Raw genomic sequence first — 18,600 nt, forward strand, 5'->3', positions numbered from 1 at the left:
CTCACCCAGCAGTAAGTGTCAGAATCTAGATATAAAAACCATATCCTTTGACTTTAAGTGATTTTTGTATGGTAAAACAGAAAGTGCTTTATAGTTAAGAGGTTGTTGTTGATTTTGTTCAGTTGTGTCTGACTCTTTGTGACCCCATGAACTTGTCCATGGGGTTTTCTTGGCAAAGACACTAGAGTGGTTTGCTATTTCCTTCTCCAATATGTGCCCATTTTAGAGATGAAGAACTGAGGCAAAAAGGAGTTAAGTGACTTGCCCAGGGTCACACAGCTAGCAAGCAGCTGAGGCCAGATTAGAACCCTGATCTTCCTGACTTCAGGGCAGTGCTCTCTCCCTTGCACTGTTTAGCTTCCCCTATAGTTAGAGGACTTTCATTCAAATCAAGACTTTAACATTTAATCTTTGTATGGTTATGGGCAAATTATTTCACCTGCCTGAGCCTCAGTTTCATTCTCTATAAAATGAGGGGAGTGTTTGCTTTCAGTTCTAGGTCTATGATTCTGTAAGATTAGCATTATATCATGCAGTCCTTCTCTACATGACTTTTCTGTCAAATTATTCTCCTCTAAATTAGCAGCTCAAAAAGACAAGGGACACCTAATTCATACCTTGGAAAATGCTTATATACAAAATACTCAAATAATTAATATTGTAGCTTAAAAAAGTAAATCTCATATTTTTGACACTTGTATTATACAGACCAAATCAAGGCCTTTCTGACCCAGTCACACCTTTAGGTGACAGAATGTCACCTGAAGTATGCTGAGCTTATGTATAAGAAGTGGATTTGGTGTTTGGGGCTATTTCCCTGAAGATTAGCCTTTGGTTAAATCCTGTCTTAGCGGTCAGAGTTTCATGTTGCAGAGTGAAGTAGGTTCTGGCTTTCATTAAAATCAACAAAACATCTGTAAAAACACTCTGGGCTGGGTTTCCCGGCCAAGCTTTTCGGGAAGGGTTTGCTATGCTAACAAACAGTAAGGCTGTGCCACAGCTGAGGGTTTAGCCAGAGTTTAGGAAAGAGCAGACTGACTGGGAAGGTGACCTGGACATTTTTAGTTTATTGTGTGGAAGCAAGGACAAGTGCCATTACAGAAGGAGAAGGATAGCGTGTAAACATTCTGGGAGAAAGGAAGAAGAGAGAAACAAGGAGAGGATGGCACAACATTTCCAAGACATAAGACCCAGCTTGCCTAGCTTTGGGAAAAATGCAAAAGGAAGACTTTGTCATAAGCTGGAAAGAACCCAAGGATTTTAACAAGTAGATGGCCAGCAAGCTATGCCTGGAGAAGACTACTTAATACAGAGTAACTGGATGCTATGCTGCATCAGGTAATCTGACACCATAGCAAATATTAACTCTAGAAACTTTTACCTTGGAGTTTCTCCACCTTGCAGTAAGGTCCAATTGTGTTCCTCTGGGTGTGTGGGGGTGTGTGTGTGTGTGTGTGTGTGCGCGCGCGCGCACAGTGCAGGAACATGAGGAATCATTGGTTGATTGGGGAAGTCAATGAGATTGTAGGAGCAAGGGGCCAGTGAACTCAGGGACATAGTTTGTGAAAGATAAATCCTTCCCCTTTTGTCCCCTTGAAAATAGAAGGTGTATTAAAGGAACCTGAAATCTACTTTTGAATGGATCTCTAGTGCTGGACCCCAACCAGTTTGCCCTGGAGGTCAAACAGTACAAGAATAAACAGTAACTCTTCACTTCCACAAAATCTCTTCTGCTGAAGAAAATGAAAAAATCTGTCAAATAATTATAGTAATAAGCTTCACTCACATAAAATCATTGCTTTTCCTCCTTTCAGTTATTTAATGAAATTGGGGAAGGAATCTGAGAAAGTTAAGCCTGTTTCATTGTGACCTATTGGCCATGCTTTTGAATCAATGATTCTCCTATTTAGTCCCTCCTCTTCCACTGGGACCAGATAGCCAATTTATTGATTCCAAATGATAGGCCAGCTCCTCATACCAATGGGCCAAGATGAATCTGGGACCCTAGGGCCAATTATTCCTATATTTTTCCTTTTCATTCACTTATAAGAGAAAATATACATTTTTGTTTTGATCTTAAAAGATCAGTACTTAGCACAGTGCCTGGCACACAGTGGGCAATTAATAAATGTTTATTGACTTGACTATAGGAGAGTTAAACCATGTATGTCATCAGTCAACTAGGTTGTCATTAAAAACTTGTGGTCTTTGAGCCACACCCGCACTAGCCTCCTTGGACTCCAAATGGTAGCAAATCTCTACACATACCCTATCTCAAAGGAGGTTTATTTAAAAAAAAAAAAAAACAAAAGCAGAAAAAAAGTATCTATTCCCTCTTTCCTAGAGAGTCTCTCCCATTCCTGTTTAGTACCATTATGTTTACATATATGTGGCATTAGCAAAGTGACCACACCAGGATAAATGGTTGTCTGGGACTAGGAGACATTCTTTAAAATGTAGTTGCCTGCCAATACAAATATATAAATTAAGAAATTTACACCAATACAAGCATTGAAACTTGTACTTGAGACAGTCCTTGATCATACCAGCTGTTTTGTTGGACCCAGGAAAATAAAGGTAGTTTTTCTATGGAGCTGGTACTGACGGTGAACTACGTTTAGACAAAGACCCTTTTTCTTTCGTACCCTCCATGAAATCCTTTGGTGTCATCAGGGCCTCTTGGCAACCTCAGTACCCCCACAGGTGACCCATCTGCATTCTGGACTTTTCGGGTAAGCAGTGGACTGGCGGCCGGACTTTTCTCACGTGTTCCCCACTGGGCTAGTCGACGTCTCTGCACCCAGGGGCTACTGGAGGGAGTGATGCTGCTGTCCGAAGAATAATCCACACACTTCTGAACAATCTCAGGGCTGGCACTAGAGTTCAGCGTGACATCCTCAGCCAGTGGAGATTTCTTGGACACTCCTTTACGCTGCACCAGAGGGCTGTTCCAAGGACTTGAGCGAGGGGAGGCATTTGGACTCAGGTGATGGTTTTGATAGATGGAAGGACTAAGCCTGCTAGAGGCCACGTACCGTCGCTCCACCATGGGGGATGTTGGATTACTCTCTGGGTCTGAGGAGCTATTGGCTGATGACTCATCACCCAGGTACTGAAGCTCCTCCACTCTCTTATTTAGGGTCTTATTTTGGTGGAAGTTCATGGCAGGTTCCTCCTCCTGGTTCTTATCTTTTGGTGCTTTCTTCTTGGGTGCTTTCATACCAATGAGGACAACTTTAATGCTGCCTTTGCTCGGAGATCCCATGCTCATGGACTCATGGGCCCTGATGGCAGCATCTACCTCTTCAAACTCCACAATTGCACACACTTGAGTTCCTACTTGACTGTACCGACTGCTAAACTTCCGGATGTCTGGAGGCAACTCTTTCCCTGGCTTGAGAATTCGTACAGATGAGATGACTCCAAATGTTCCAAAGATCTTAAGAAGATGCTCCATGACCTTCTCCTGCAGCCTTCCATTCTCCTGAAGCACAGCCAGAGCCCATGGCTTGGGGAACAAGTGGAGGTCATAGACCAGTAGCATCCTACTGGGTTGATTTTCAACAGGAAAGAAAGGAACAGGTGTAATCCTCCTCACCTTCCGATGATCCTCATTCAACTCTAGGGTCTCCGAATACTTCAAGGCATAGGCTGTGGTTCTCCAGTCCCGAGTAAGGTGTTTCACCTGGAAAAGGCAAATTTGAAATTGCCTTATTTAACTACTCCTTCAGACTTATCAATCCTACACCAATTAGATCTAGCTATATCAGGACAACTCATCTTCCTGAATTCAAATCTGGCCTCAGACACTTACTAGCTATGTGACCCTGGGCAAGTCACTTAACCCTGTTTGCCTCAGTTTCCTTATCTGTAAAATGAGCTGGGGAAGGAAATGGCAAACCACTCTAATAGATTTGCCAAGAAAAACTCAAAAGGTGTCACAAAGAGTCAGACATAACTGAAAATGACTGAACAACAACAAAAATATTTCTACAACTAAGGATATTATTTTTTAATTTAAATTTTTTGAATTAATAAAAATCTATTTTTTCTCTTTCCCGCCTAGCGAAGGGTCCTAAGAAGAATAAACCGTATATATCACCAATCAACCAAATTCCCACTAAAAAGAAGTCCTTTGGGCCTTGGAACAACATACTCCACCAACCCCCTTGGGCTTGAGATAAGAGCACACTCTTTACACATACTTCATCTTAAGGAAGAAACTATGGTTGTTACTGTTGCTGTTGTTTTTCTAAATAGCCACTGGTCAAGCTTTCCTAGGTATTCTCACCCACTCTTTCTTAGAACCATCACCCTTAAATATATGTGGCATCATTAAAACTGGTAAAAAAGAAAAACAAAAGCCTTTTAAACAAATATGCATAGTCAAACAAAACAAATTGTCACACTGGTCATGTCCAAAAAAATACGTGTCTCAATCTACACAATGACTGCACCACCTCTTTGTCAGGAGGTAGGTACCATACTTCCTCACGAGTTACAATTAAGGATGCTAAGTAAAGAAGCATTAAAGTGAGAGAACTCAGAGATTTTAAAATTTAAAACAGAAAAAAGGATTCCCAAAAAAGACTTATCCCAAATGCAATCTGATTCTCCTTCTCTGTGCTCACGGATACCTCCAGGACTCTTATATTTAGTCCAAAAGTTCTCTAGGGTTTCCTTGCAACATTTCAAGTGAGATCAGAATGCCTCAAATTAGAGCTCAGAAATATGGAATGGGACAAAGGACCTAGGTTTTGGGGGGAAACCATTGGAGAGAAAATGCTTTGCTTCAGGGCCCCCTCTGCATTTGAATGGTATGAAACAATCTGCCAAAGTGCACAAGATAACTTGATGGTTTGGAAATGATCTTTGAGTTGCATGACTCATCAAGCTTTTAAGCTTGTTTCCTTCTTGACCGGGAAGCACACTTCTCACCAAGGAACAGCAGATCTACTTTTGCATTTTCTCTCACTATACTGAAATGTATGGGGATGGTTCCCCCTCCTCCTCTCCCACCTCCACTCCTAGGACTATAAAATTACCTACAATGACAGAAGCACCTGTTGGGGGTTCTCCATCTCCCTTCTTGATAGACTGCAATCAGAAGAAGCCATTTCAACCACAGTCAGACCTTAAGAGACCCAAAGAGAGGCAGGGTGGTGGAGTTAGAGGCCCTGGCTTCAAATACTGACTCAGCTACTTATTGTCTGTGTGACTCTAGGCAAGGTATTTAACCTTACTAGGTGAAATGTGGGTTGCGCAAATTTAGGGACATTTCCACTCCAAATGTTCATAGGGACTATTTGTGTCTGACCTGTGAAAGAGCCTTCTGGGCTTGTAGTGGTCTGATCAGCCACGTTGGACGCACTGTCCCTTGACCCCAATGTAGTGAGGTCAACCAACCTTCCTAGGCTTCAGTTGCTCATCTGTGAAATAAGGGGATTGGACTAGAATGCCTCTAGGCTTTAAATCTTAAACCTTATGTTTCATGAAACTTCTCATAATGAGCTAGGAGGGGTGCAATGGATGGAGTGCTGGGCCTGGAGTCAGGAAGACCCTCTTGGGTCTTTCTGAGTTCAAATTTGGCCTCAGATCCTTGCCAGCTTGTGTGACTCTGGGCAAGTCACTTAACCCTGTCTGCCTCAGTTTCCACATCTGTCAAATGACCTGGAAAAGGAAATGGCAAACCACTGCAGTATCTTTGCCAAGAAAACCCCAAAAGGGGTCTCAAACAGTTGGACTCAACTGAAAAACAATTAAATAACAACTTGCAGGGTACCTTCTGCTACTTCCAAACCCTCAGATTACTGATACAACCAACTAATTGAAGAGCTTGTATTTCACAGAACCTTAGGACTGTTGGAACTGTCTTGAGGCCAGCTAGTCTGTGCCTTCACACAGCCTTATTCCTGACACCCATGTTCCTAGAGTTATTCTGTGGTCAAAGTGACACTCTGGCAATGCCCTTTTATAATTATCTGTAGTTCCAATTTGGGAATATTTCATAGTGGCTAACCTAAATCCCTTCTCCTATTATTTAAACTCATAGTCTCTTCTGGCCTTAGTAAATGGAGATGGAAAATTATTGATCTGATATAGTAGAAATTTGTTTTGTTTGACTATACTTACTTGTTACAAGAGAGGGCTTTTATTTTGGGGGGTCCAGTATCAGGAGAGTAGGGAGAATTAGGGGGTAGTGATAGTGATGCCAAAAAAAATAAGAGAATCAATGAAACCTTTAAAGATACATAAATGACAGACGGGAGTTCATAAGGGGATGTAGACAAGCAAAGTAATGGTGGACCTGAAGTCAGGAAGGCAGACCTGGGTTCAAATGCCATCTCGGATATTTACAAGATATATAGTCCTGGGCCAGTCACTTAACCTCTATCTGCCTCAGCTATCTGCAAAATGGAAATAATAACAGCACCTACCACTCAGGGCTGTTGTGAGGATAACATGAGATAAAATTTGTAAAGCACTTTGAAAATCTTAAAGCACTATATAAACGTTAGCTATTAAATAGGTTTATATATGTATATGTGCAGACATATATTTAAGGCAATACATTCATAGTTTCACACACAATCCCCTCTTTTCTGGCTTTCTTTGTGTATGAAAATGTTCATGTTTGTTGATGACTTTGTAATTCACAATTTTAAAATGTTCAAAGAACATTATTAGTCAGTCAGAACCAAAAGAAAAACAAGCCAATTGTCCTTGAGTGCCTTGAAACAACTTCTTCAAATTCGGTCTTACCTTCTTGAAAGATGTGAGTAGCTTGACACTCACATAGCCCTGCTTATTCCTTCTAACGTGTTTGAGCAGGAAGGCATCTTTTTCTAGGTTTTCATCCGAGAAATAGAACTCAATCTGATCAACCAGCTTCAAGATTAACTCATAGCTTGGTGGCTTCCAGTCCTGGTCCTGGTCAGAACCATCATTCTCCCCTCCGCTTGTAGTTGTACCACTAAAACCAGATAAGAAAAGCTTAATGTGTGAAGCTAGTAACCGTTCTATAGTTGGTCACTGAAGAAAGGGTGGCCCCTCAGTGAGGGTGATGTTTTTAAAGTGCTAAATTTTCTTTTTTAGAAAGGGATGCATTTGTGATACAATATTATCTGCCCCTATATACTCATGACTCAGTTGTAGATAGTGAGTACCCCAGGGAGCTGCATATTTAACTTAAATAAGTAGAACTGGAAAACTAGCACTCCAGGGCCCTTGTCACATCTGGAATGTGTTGACTTCACAAAAGAACTGCTTCAAATTTGGTCTGTACCTATGCTTCAACCTAATGTTCAAAAACACCCTCATCTTAAAACATACTACTCACGTCCGAACAGAGGTAATAGATTTAGGGGACAGAATGAGACATAGGACAGCTAAATAGTGCAGTGGATAGAAGACTGGGCTTGGAATCAGGAAGATCTGAATTCAAATCCAGCCTCAGACACTCACTGGCTGTGTGACACTGGGCAAGTTACTTAATACTGTTTGTCTCAGTTTCCTCATCTATAAAATGACCTGGAGAAGGAAATGGTGAACCACTCAAGTATCTTTGCCAAGGAAACCCCAAATGGGGTTATGAAGAGTCAGACATGACTGAAATGACTTAACAATAAAAATTATTTTATATAAATTACATATATAAATGAGTTATACCTTTTGCAATTCAATTTTGAAAAGGAAATTTTTGACAAAATGTGGACACTGACAGAGGGAAGAAAGCTATAAGAAGAATTTAAAGTCATTAATCCATAGGAAGCCTGTAGACTATTTTAAAGTACCTTATTGGAAGGCCATGAAAAATGAGTGCTATCTTAAACTGTATATGGTGTCGAGGCCCATGGTTTAAGAAGCACTAAAGGGGTTCATGAGTGGAAAAAGTTTAAGAAGCCAAAAAATCCTGGGCTTTTGGAAGCTGGGGGTTGGGGGAGAGGAAAGGTGGAGAGAAGACAACAAAGAGCATAACACAATCCTGTCTGACTGACTGGTAATGCCAAAGAAACTATCATGATGAAGAAATTATATCTTTCAAAAAGAACAGAAATCACCTGAGGGAAGAGTAGAAAGGGAAGCTCCAAAGGTGTGACAAGTCAGGTATAAACTTCAAAGGAAGCAGTCCTATAAAAGAATTGGGAGACCACCAGCTAAATCAAAATATGATGTTCTTTATGTGTATCAAAGGGAGGATACCTGCTCAAGAATCAGCACAATGATGTCAATGCAAAATGTGACCAAGAAATGAAAAGCTGAAGTCAAACAGACCATATCAATTTCACATCTTGTTCTTTGCAAGGTAAGTTGTTGGAAAGATTCCACTCCCAGGTTCCCCTTTGAAACAGAGGCTGGAGGGGCAAAGCAAGAAGCTGGGTGTCTCCTAATCATGGAGGTATTCAAGTGGGGGCTGCATGAACACTTGGCAGAGATACAATAGAAAAAGGATTTGAGTTTGGGTGAGAAGCTGGATTAAATGGTCTCAAAGGCCCCTTTCACCTCTATGGTTCTTTATACCAGATCTAATAATCATAAAAGCACAGGGTGTCTGCACCTGGTAGACAAAAAACTAGATAGGGATAAATCACAGGGATAAAGATAAATCACAAGAATTGGAAAGCATCCACCCAAGGATTTTACAGGATGTTAAAGATGAAACTGTGTAATTATTTATCAAAATGTGTAACCTATTACTTAAATGAACACTTACCATGGGACTAGAACGTAGAGAATATAGTTCTTGCTCTTATAAGGATTTCCAAAGGTGATCAGAGAAACCACAGATTAGTGAGTTTATTCTATACCAGGCAATCTGTATAAGGATTTCCACAGGGGATCAGAGAGTTTATTCTATACCAGGCAATCTGGAAGACTCCATAATGAAGCATACATTCACTGAACATTTAAGTAAATACTGCACAATGGAGCTATATGGTTGCAAATAATGGAAGATCACAATTTGTAAAGAATCACAAATTGCAGATGACCCAAAAAGCAATGTTATATGAGGCTCAAATGAGATGCATCAAATGAAATAACCTATGTGAATGTGTTTTGTAAACTGCAAGGTATTGTACGAATGAAAGTTAAGACGGTTGTTATCATGCAAGTTTATTATTAATAATGGGTTGGTTTACAAACTCTCAGTTAATGAATGGGGATAGGAAATCTATGCTATATGTCTTCCCCTGCAATATCATGGGGATAAAAAGCCATGTGTTATTTATTTGTAGTATGAAAGACAGGTAGCTCTGTGAGAAGGATGCAACAGGATGGTTAGTACATTCTGAACATTTTATCTCCACTGTTTGTCTCCTGATCTAAAAGGGTCCTCCAGGTGCTCGATCATCGTAGATTACCTTTTTGGTTGTACGTCCCAATGGTTCGGATTTCTTCCCATTGAGTTTATGTCAGCTTCTCTGCAAGGGCCCTTAGGGTCAGCTTTATTCCATATGCCAGCATATAGCAGGAGATGCATCAGAGAACTGCCTAGGGAGTGCCACTGGGCACTGGAAAGAACAGCCCACCAGGTGGGAGTCTGAAGAGTTGAGGGTAAAGGTTGAATAGGTAGGGAGAACCAGGAACCAAGGCTTATCTGAAGAAGCTCTGGTGCCAAAGGGATTTAGCCTCTGCTGGTGATTAAAATCTGCCCAGACATAATGAGAAGTTGTTTTCTATAGCCACAGCTAAATCTCATCAGTACCAGACACTGCACATTACCTTTTCCCTCCCCCTTGCAAAGCTTTGCTGAATGTTGAGTTACTTAAAGTCAGAGTGGGTTTCTGCCCATCAGAGTATTCTGGGCAAGTCAAGACACTATGTATTAGAATAGGGGTTCTTAACCTGGAGTCTTAAAGTGGATTTCAGGAGGAATGTGTAAACTTAGCTACGGAAAAATTTACATGATTATTTCAACATAATTTGTTTACTTTGTAATCCTATATATTTTATTTTTATGCATTTAAAAACATTATTCTGAGAAGGGGTCCATAGGCTTTACCACAGTGTCAAAGAGGTCCATGATTTGAAAAAAAAATTTTAATATCTGCACTAGAAAAATAATCTCTTTCTTTGAAGCTCTAGCAAGGTATTCTTGTGCTACGCTGCCTCTTAGACAGTTCTAAGAAGTCAAGTAGCTAATGGGGGGGGGAAATGTATTCTCTTATTTCTATTGTGGGTGTGTTTCTCTAGAGGCATCTTAGAGGCATTAAGCACCTACTCTGTGCCAGGCTTTGTGCTAAATGCTGCAGATACAAAGAAAGGCAAAAGAGAGTCCCTGCTGATAAGGCTCTCATAGTCTAATGGTAACAACGTGTAAACAACTATGTGCAAACAAGAAATATACACAGAATAAATTTGGACATTATTGAGAAGGAAGGCACTAACATTGAGGAGGATGGTGAAAGACTTCCTGTAGAAGACGAGATATTAGCTGCGACTTGAGCAAAGTCAGCTAGGAGATGGAGATGAGGAGGGACAGTCTTCTAGATATTTGAGAAAGCCTGGGGAAATGTGGGAAGCTGGAAGATGGAGTGTCTTGTGCATGCAGCAACAAGGAAGCCGGTGTCACTAGATTGCAGAGTATGTGGAGAGGAATATGGTGTAATAAGACTGGAAAGCTAGAAAGGAGTCAGGTATGAAGGGCTTTCAAAGCCAAAGAGCATTTTATACTTGATCCTGGAGGTAACAGGGAATTTCTGGAGTTGATTGAATAAATAAGGGGAGGGGGTGACTGACAGTCAGATTTGCACTTTGGGCAGATCCTTTTGGCAGCTGAGTAGAGGACAGTTGGAATGAGAAAAGCCTTGTGGCAGAGAGACCAATTAGCAAGCTGTTGTAATTGTCTAGATGCGAGGTGATAAGGGTCTGTATCAAGGCTGGGGCAGTTTCAAAGGAGAAAAGGGGGCATAAAGGAAAGATGTTACTAAGGTAGAATCAACAGGACTTGACCAGTGATTAGACAGGGGAAGGCAGAAGAGTTTAGAGAGAATAAGTAATGAAGGATGCCACCTAGGTTGTGAGTCTAGAAGACTAGTAGAAAAATGCCCACAAAGACCCCAATGACCTAGAAAATAAAAGAGATGGGCATGAGTGATGGTAAAGATTGAAAGATGCATTTTTTTAATCAAGTAGAATTTTTCCAAGCAAAAGATGTTTAAAAACTATTACCCAACTTGAATGGAAGCAATTATTACCAATGGATTGTAAATTCCTCCTCTTGATTTAGATCACAGTCATCTCTCTATATCTATCTTTGTATACCCAGTTGATAGCATAGTACTTTTTACATGGTAGGTGTTTAATCAATGTTTGCTGAATCACTTTCCAAAAGATGGCAAGTCTCCTCTCTTGACCAGTGGTCTGTCCTTTTATCCTGCTGTCTTTTAACCTATATCCTTTCTAGGTACATGAAACTTCACTTTCCTCCCTTAGAGTTTCTAGTATTATAACAAGCTGGATGAATGGTACTTTAAGCATCTCGTGCTATTTAATATTTTTAATCAATGATTTAAATGAAGATATAGATGACATGCTTATCACATTTGCAGATGAAATGAAGCTAGGAGAATAGCTAACACACTGGATAACAAGGTTAAGATAAAGAAAGATTTGTACAGGTTAGCACATTGTGGCCAATTCAAATAAGATAAATTTAACAGGGATCTGTCAACAAGCATATATTAAGGGCTTGCTGTATGTTAGGCACTGTGCTAAGTGTAAAAGTAAAACATTCCCTGTCCTCAAAGAGCTTACATTCTTTTATTTTTGGGGGGGGAAGACAAAATGGATTCTAAATAAGTTTGTATCAAATACATACAAGATCAATCAATACAAGGTAATTTGGAGGGAGAGAGATCACTACCACTCAGAAGCATCAGGAAAGATCTCACATAGATCCAAAAGGGTTCTTTATTTGGGGTCCACAGACCTCCCAAAAATACATAGATATATTTGAAGGGGTCTGTGAACTGGAATGGGAAAAATTACATCTTTATTTTCACTAATCTTTAGTTTCCTTTGCAATCTTACGTATTTTATTTTATGCATTTAAAATATTATTTGGAGAAGAGATCCATAGGCTTTATCATATTGCCAAAGGGATCCATGACACAAAAAGTTAAGAGCCCCTGAAATAAAAGGTAGTGCTTCACCTTAGTCAGGAAGGAAACCAGGGATTCTAAAATGTGAGGTGAGGAGGTGGAGCATTCCAGGTATGGGGAACAGCCCCCATAAAGGCACAGAGATGGGAAATGTCTCTGTGTGGAACAGTAAGTAAGCCAGTGTGCCTGAACCATACAGTTTGTGGATGGATAGATGTAAAGAATTATATTTGGATTCTAAATGGCAACTTTATAAGCATAAGATGGCAGGAGGCATACATGGCTAGATATCAACTCATTGGATTAAAAAAGAATGTCTAGGGATTTTAGGAGACTGCAAGTTCAGTGTGAGTCAAGAGTTTGAAACAATAACCAAGAAAGTTAATGTGACATAAGCCTGAAGTAAGAGAGGCAAAGCATACAGAAATATGGAAGTAATAGTACTAATGACATCTATACTCATTCTAGCACATTGTACACAACAGAGATCTATAGTTTCACATACAATCCTCTTTTTCTGCTCTATTATATATAGGGAAGTAGCCACTAATATTTGGTAAGAGCTTTGTAAATCTTAAATTTCTACTTGAATGCTAGCTGCTATCATCATCACCATCATTTGCTGTTTAAGTTCAGAATAAAATTTTTTTTGAAATTAAAAAAAAACTCTACATTGGTCTGATCACTCTATTACATTAGGTTTAGCTCAGGATTCTTTATTTTAAGAAGAACATGAATAAGCTGGAGAGTAACCAAAGAAGAGGGAGCCAGGATGGTGAAGGGCCTTATGTTACTATTATGAGAATCAACTGAAGGAACTGAGGATTTTTAGCTTAAAAAACTTTAGCTTAGTGGGGACATGATAGTAGTTTTCAATTATTTGAATGGCTATTACATGAAATTGGGAGAGTATTGGGGGACTGATACACAAGATACCTTAAGGAGAAGATATCAAAGGTGTGGGAAAATCTTGGACCTTATTACTTGTGAAAAAGGTCAAAGAGAGAGCACCAATCAATATGTCTACTTTCCCGTCTCTACAAAATCTTTATGAAAGACACCATTACATAAAACAGTGCTATTAGGGAATAAGTATACCTTTGCAAGTGAGATTCAACAATTGGTCACATTTTTACTATTTCATAATTAACTGAAAGTAGAACATATAAGATCCCATTGTGCTTCCTGTTTGTTGATTATAAAAAAAAAAACCCCTAGAACAAAACACTACCTTACAGGTAGACTCTTTTACAACAAGGTGTTTCTTAAATATACATCAAGATCATTCAAAATTCATTAGAAGATTCAATAACAGAAATAACCCCAGTCAATGACCTGATAATAAACATCCAGTGAAGCACAGAACAGGGAGATGCATGCTTACCAGAGGTGAACATACATTTATGCCTTTATACCAATCACTGATTTAAAAATATGCCAGGATCACCATCCAAAGGGATCCCTCTTCAGTCTGAATTCTGCACTGGACCTCCTCCATCACAGATGACATTGTGATGTTTGAATCAAGCCCTAGAATATTGGAGAAACTTTTGGAAGAGATTTGTCATCATTCAAAGGAGTCTGTCCAAGTGGATGAAGGAAATCTATTTTTCAGATTTCTACATGGATTCAGATAGATATTCTATAAAGTTCAGCTAACAATATGTATATCTGGGGCAGAAAGACAGTAGAATTGGATAAGAAGTTATGACAACGATTGAATCAAAGGAGGAGAGCCAGCTGGAATGCTTTTGGGAAGTTGCAAAGCTCTTTTTAACTGACGCCAAGCTTCCTATGAAAGTCAAGGCTCATCTTTTCAATACAAACATTTCAATGGTGTTGTTATGCGGCAATGAGACAAGAGGAAAACAACTACTTGCAAATAACAAAAAAAACGGGGATCACACATAGGGCAATGGAGAAGCATATGTTGAGTGGGAGCAATAACCAATAAGAAACTCCAAGATGGGCTGGTCATGTTGCAAGAGCAAAGAATGTGCAGTAGACAGCCAAAGACCTCCACTGCTACCCTTGTGATGTTGGGCAAAAGTAAGGAAAGTCTTCAGCACACTGGGTTGATTCCCAGGTCAAATTTTTGGGAGGATATGAACTGGAGTTGCACAGATGGCATGGCAGGTACAGAGAGGCCACAATCTGCACTGCTGGAGGGCACTCCTGGATCAGTGAAGCCACAGATCCATGATTACTTGAGTATCACACAGAAGAGAGCTTAGACATTTTCTCTTTCCCACAGAATGCAGATCTAAGAGTAATGGACGGATGTTTCAAAGAGGAAAATTTCTAACTGATGTAAGCAAAAACTTCCTAAGCTATCCAAAATGGAATAGGCTGTCCAGAAGGTAATGGGTTAATCCTCACTAGGATTATAGATTTAGATCTGGAAGGAACCTCTGAGGTCATTCAAGTCAACCCCCTCATTTTACAGATGTGGAAATTGAGGTCCAGAGTGGTTAAGTGATTTATCCAAGTTCACACTGGCAATAAGTAGCAACACAGGGATTTGAACTTGGCCCCTCTGTTTACAAATCCTGCACTGTTCCTACCTCGCCACTCAGTGGTTTTCAAGCAAAACCTGGTTAACTCTGTGTCATGCGTATTGGAGAGAGGATTCTTTTTCAGGTCTGAACTAGCCTGGACGGCTGCTCAGTTGGGTCACTCAATTCTGAAATTCTGGGATTCTGTGAATACTGTGACATGGAAGCCAAACAAGCTAATGCCATTCTAGACAACATTGAGGGGCATAATGGCTATGACTAGGAAGGTGACAGTCCCACTGTACCCTGCTTTGGTTAGACATTTATTATATTGCATACACATCTGGGTGCCAGGTTTTAGGAAGAGCTGGAGAGCACCCAGAGGATAGTAAATGGTTAAAGGCCCCATGTTCATATTATGAGAATCAGAACCAGAGGTATTTAGCCTGTACAAGAAAAGACTTAGGGGCAATATGATAGCTGGCATGTGGAAAAAGGATGATTAAATTCATCCTCCGGGACCCAAAGAGTAGAACCAGGAGCAATAGTTGGAAGTTGGAAAGAGGCCAATTTGGACTTGATAATAGGAAAAATAATTCTTCATGATTTGAGCTATCCAAAAGTAGAATGGACTGCCTTAGAAGCAATGGGAAGTCTTCAAGCAAAATACTGAAGATCACTTGGTGGCTATGGTATGGAGGGGATTCTTTTTTCCTTTTGGGCTGGACTTCATGGCCTGTGAGGGCCTTGAAACCATGACCCCTGACTGATGATTAAGGCTCAGAAGTTGAAACACTGAAGCCTCCTAGAGCAAACATAGGAAAGAGAGTCTCTTGATACTACAAGAGTCCCGCACCTTTGAATACTAGACCCAGTCTAACAGTATTATGAAGAATGGAATTCAGATGGTTCGGACACAGATGGCAGGCACTACTTAGTGGGATAGAGCAGGCTTATGCAAAAAAAAAAAAAAAAAGACTTCTTGGGCTTTACCTAGAATTAAGATACTGATCAGCAGGTTTGAGAAACCTAAAAATCACAGAATGTCAAAGCTGGAAGACACCTTTGACATCATCAAGCCTTCAGTTCCTTTACTTTATAAATGAGAAAACTGAGGCCTTGAGAAAGGATATGATTTGGCCAAGATAATACAGCTAATCAATGTTCCTCTACAAACAGAATGAGTAGAGTCAATTTATATTATAAGAGATAATATGTTAAACTGACTGCTTGATTGGTATAGACTGTTAAGGCTGTTGAACACTACAGCTTGGGGGATGCTAGAGTGACAGAATTTAGAAAATACAGAGCTAAGAGGCCATGAATTAATCATTCTATGAGTCTACCCTTATGCCACTTAGAAATCTACAAATCTCTCATCATTCATTCTGGGGTGGGGGTGACAAAGACAGAGACAAAGAGAGGGAGACAGGGAAAGAGAGAGACAGCCAGAGACAGAGAAAGAGAGGCAGAGACAGAGATAGAGATAGCCTGGGAGCCAGAGGCAGAGAGCACACGCAAAGAGACAGCTTCGATTACACAGAACATAATGGGTAGCAATATTCTTTCATCACGCTATTTGCACGGGGTGGGGGGGCTCAGCTCTTAAAAAAAAAAATGTGGATTTGGGTGTAGACAGCTAGACAAAGTGAGTAACAGTTGGGACTAGTACATCAGTGTCCTTTTCCATAGGCATGACTGACTCAGCCCAAATGATTGATATGGGAGTTTTTGGCAGCCCTGGCTTACAGGGCATCAACAGCTCCCTAAACTCTGCACCTCCGATGTCCAGCCACTGGGGAAGCAGAGATGGAGAGGTCTTGACTGCTGCCCTCTGGAAAAAAAACCTCCAGAGTCTACGATAAAAGGATCGTGTAGATCGAGGATGGGGCCCATCGGACTTGTAGGGGCCCCTCCCACCGTCCTGTGGGGAAGGGGCCGGGATGTGGTGCAGGCTGCGTGCGTGTCGCCCAACGAGCGCGCGATCTGGGTGCCCCGCGCTAGCTCCCCCAGCCCCAGGGAACCTGGGGAGGGGAGAATCCGAGCCCTCGTGCAGAACAGCCCTCGCTGCCTGTTCGGTCTGGCGCGCTCTCGCCCATGCAGTTCTCCAGACCGCCCCCTCCCCTCCCCTTCTCCCTTCCAAAGCACCCCGTACCCCTCTCCAGGCCTTTCCTGCTCTCGTACCTGTGCCCGCGGCTAGGCTCATCTTCGCTGGCACTGCCCCACCCGGGGCTGAGATAGCGAGCCGAGTCCCCGTCGTCTTCCCCTTCCCCGATGCCCCCCATAGCGGCCCCAGCCTCTTCCTCCCCCTCCTCTTCGGCCGCCTGGATGGCTACTCGGATCTGCACCGGACTCTTAGTCCGGGACCAAGCCTCATATTGCTCCTCCTCTCCCAACGCATCCTCTTGTTGCCCTGCGCCGTCCCAGCCGCCCACCGCAATCGGCTGAGCCATGGCGGAGCCGGAGCGCAGGCGGAGCCGAGGGGCTGGGGCTGGGAGCGTGGCGGCCTCCCCTGCCTGCCCTGGGACTGCCTGCCCGATTAGGGGGCGGTGGCAGCGGGAGACTGGCTGGGGCTCCGGGAGGGGAGGGACTTGAGGGGTCGGGGCTGCCCCTCTGCAGGCGGGCCGGCCTCCCCAGCAGCAGATCTGGCTCGCTCAATACTGTGCTGAACCTTTCCTTTCGGGGAAGCGGGGTGGGGGAGGCTGGAGGGTGAGTCAACTTCATTTGTGCTTTTTGCGTCGCGATCGGGGGTCAGCTGATTCCTGTCCGGGAATTAACCCCCCAATTCCCGATACTCCACCTTCCCTCCACCCCCATCCATCTCATGTTGCACGGAAGGAAGGGGCCCTAGGCTGGGGAGAAGGTAGCATTTAGGATTATGGGAACCAGAGTGAGAGCTCAGAGAAAACTTTGGAGATCAGATAGGGCTGTGACCACCTCACACTTCACAGATAGAGAAACTGAGGCTCAGAGTAAATGAACTATCACACAGGTAACAAGGGATGGAGCTAGTTTTGAATCTTGGGCCTCAGACTCCAAATCCAGGTCACCATAATCTCTCAGGCTTGCCCCTTTCTTCATCAGTGATCTTGATAGTGATGCAGAAGGTTATCCTCCCGGATGGTTGAATGACAGGAATTGCTTGAGGGGGTCAAATCCACTGGTCTGCCAAAGTCTGCCAAAGGGCATTCCCATCAATGGTCCTCTGGATTAAGGCCTGAAGCACCCAGTTCAAATACAAGCATGTTACATGTAGGAATACAAATAACATTCTTAGGAGGACTTTTGTGAGTCATGGTATTACTTTTTAGCTCAAACTCCTTTGTTAAAAGTGAGCTGGCCTGATCAGAATCCTCAAGGAATGGGGCACAAGACAAATTCAATTTTGTACTAGAGGGCAAGGTACAGGAAGGATCCAGAGGATGGGGTGTTTGGGAGAGCAGGCCCAGGGTGGGATATTAAAGTAAGAAATAGGGACAGTGAAAGAAATGAGATGGAGGCACAGCAAAAACAAATTTCATCTACTTCACGATTTTAGCTCGGAGTCATATAGTCACACTTTTCCAGGTCTAAGTTTCCTTCATTCTCTTTTTTAAATAGTATTTTATTTTTCCTTAATTACATGTAAGAACAATTTTTAACATTTTAAAGTATTGAGTTCCAAATTCTATCCTTCCCTCCCTCCTCTCTTCCTTCCCTTAGACAATAAGCAATGTGATATAGGTTGTACATATGCAATTATATAAAACATATCCATACTAGTAATTTTTGTGGAAGAAAACTCAAGCAAACAAATGAAAGAAGGGAAGAAAGTGAAATATAGTATGCCTCTATCTATATCCATATCCCATCAGTTCTTTCTCTGGAGGAGAATAGTATTTTTTTCATCATGAGACCTTTGAATTGTTGAATTGCTGAGAATAGCTAAGTCATTCATGGTTGTTCATTGTACAATATTGTTGTTACTGTGTACAATGTTCTCTTGGTTCTGCTCACTTTAC

General features: G+C 41.7%; 1 protein-coding gene across 1 annotated transcript; it reads right to left on the reverse strand.

Moving 5' to 3' along the window:
* Nucleotides 1-260: 260 nt before the first annotated feature.
* On the reverse strand, nt 261-17,057 carry LARP6 (La ribonucleoprotein domain family member 6). The gene is made up of 3 exons (XM_027851776.1): nt 16,784-17,057; nt 6,763-6,973; nt 261-3,685 (listed from the first exon to the last, which is right to left on the reverse strand). The coding sequence occupies exons 1-3, from the start codon at nt 17,050-17,052 to the stop codon at nt 2,618-2,620; spliced, it is 1,548 nt and encodes a 515-aa protein (XP_027707577.1). The 5' UTR covers nt 17,053-17,057; the 3' UTR covers nt 261-2,617.
* Nucleotides 17,058-18,600: the final 1,543 nt, after the last annotated feature.

This window comes from Vombatus ursinus, unplaced genomic scaffold, assembly GCF_900497805.2.
Source record: "Vombatus ursinus unplaced genomic scaffold, bare-nosed wombat genome assembly UNPS02009205.1, whole genome shotgun sequence".
In the NCBI taxonomy this organism is placed as follows: domain Eukaryota; kingdom Metazoa; phylum Chordata; class Mammalia; order Diprotodontia; family Vombatidae; genus Vombatus; species Vombatus ursinus.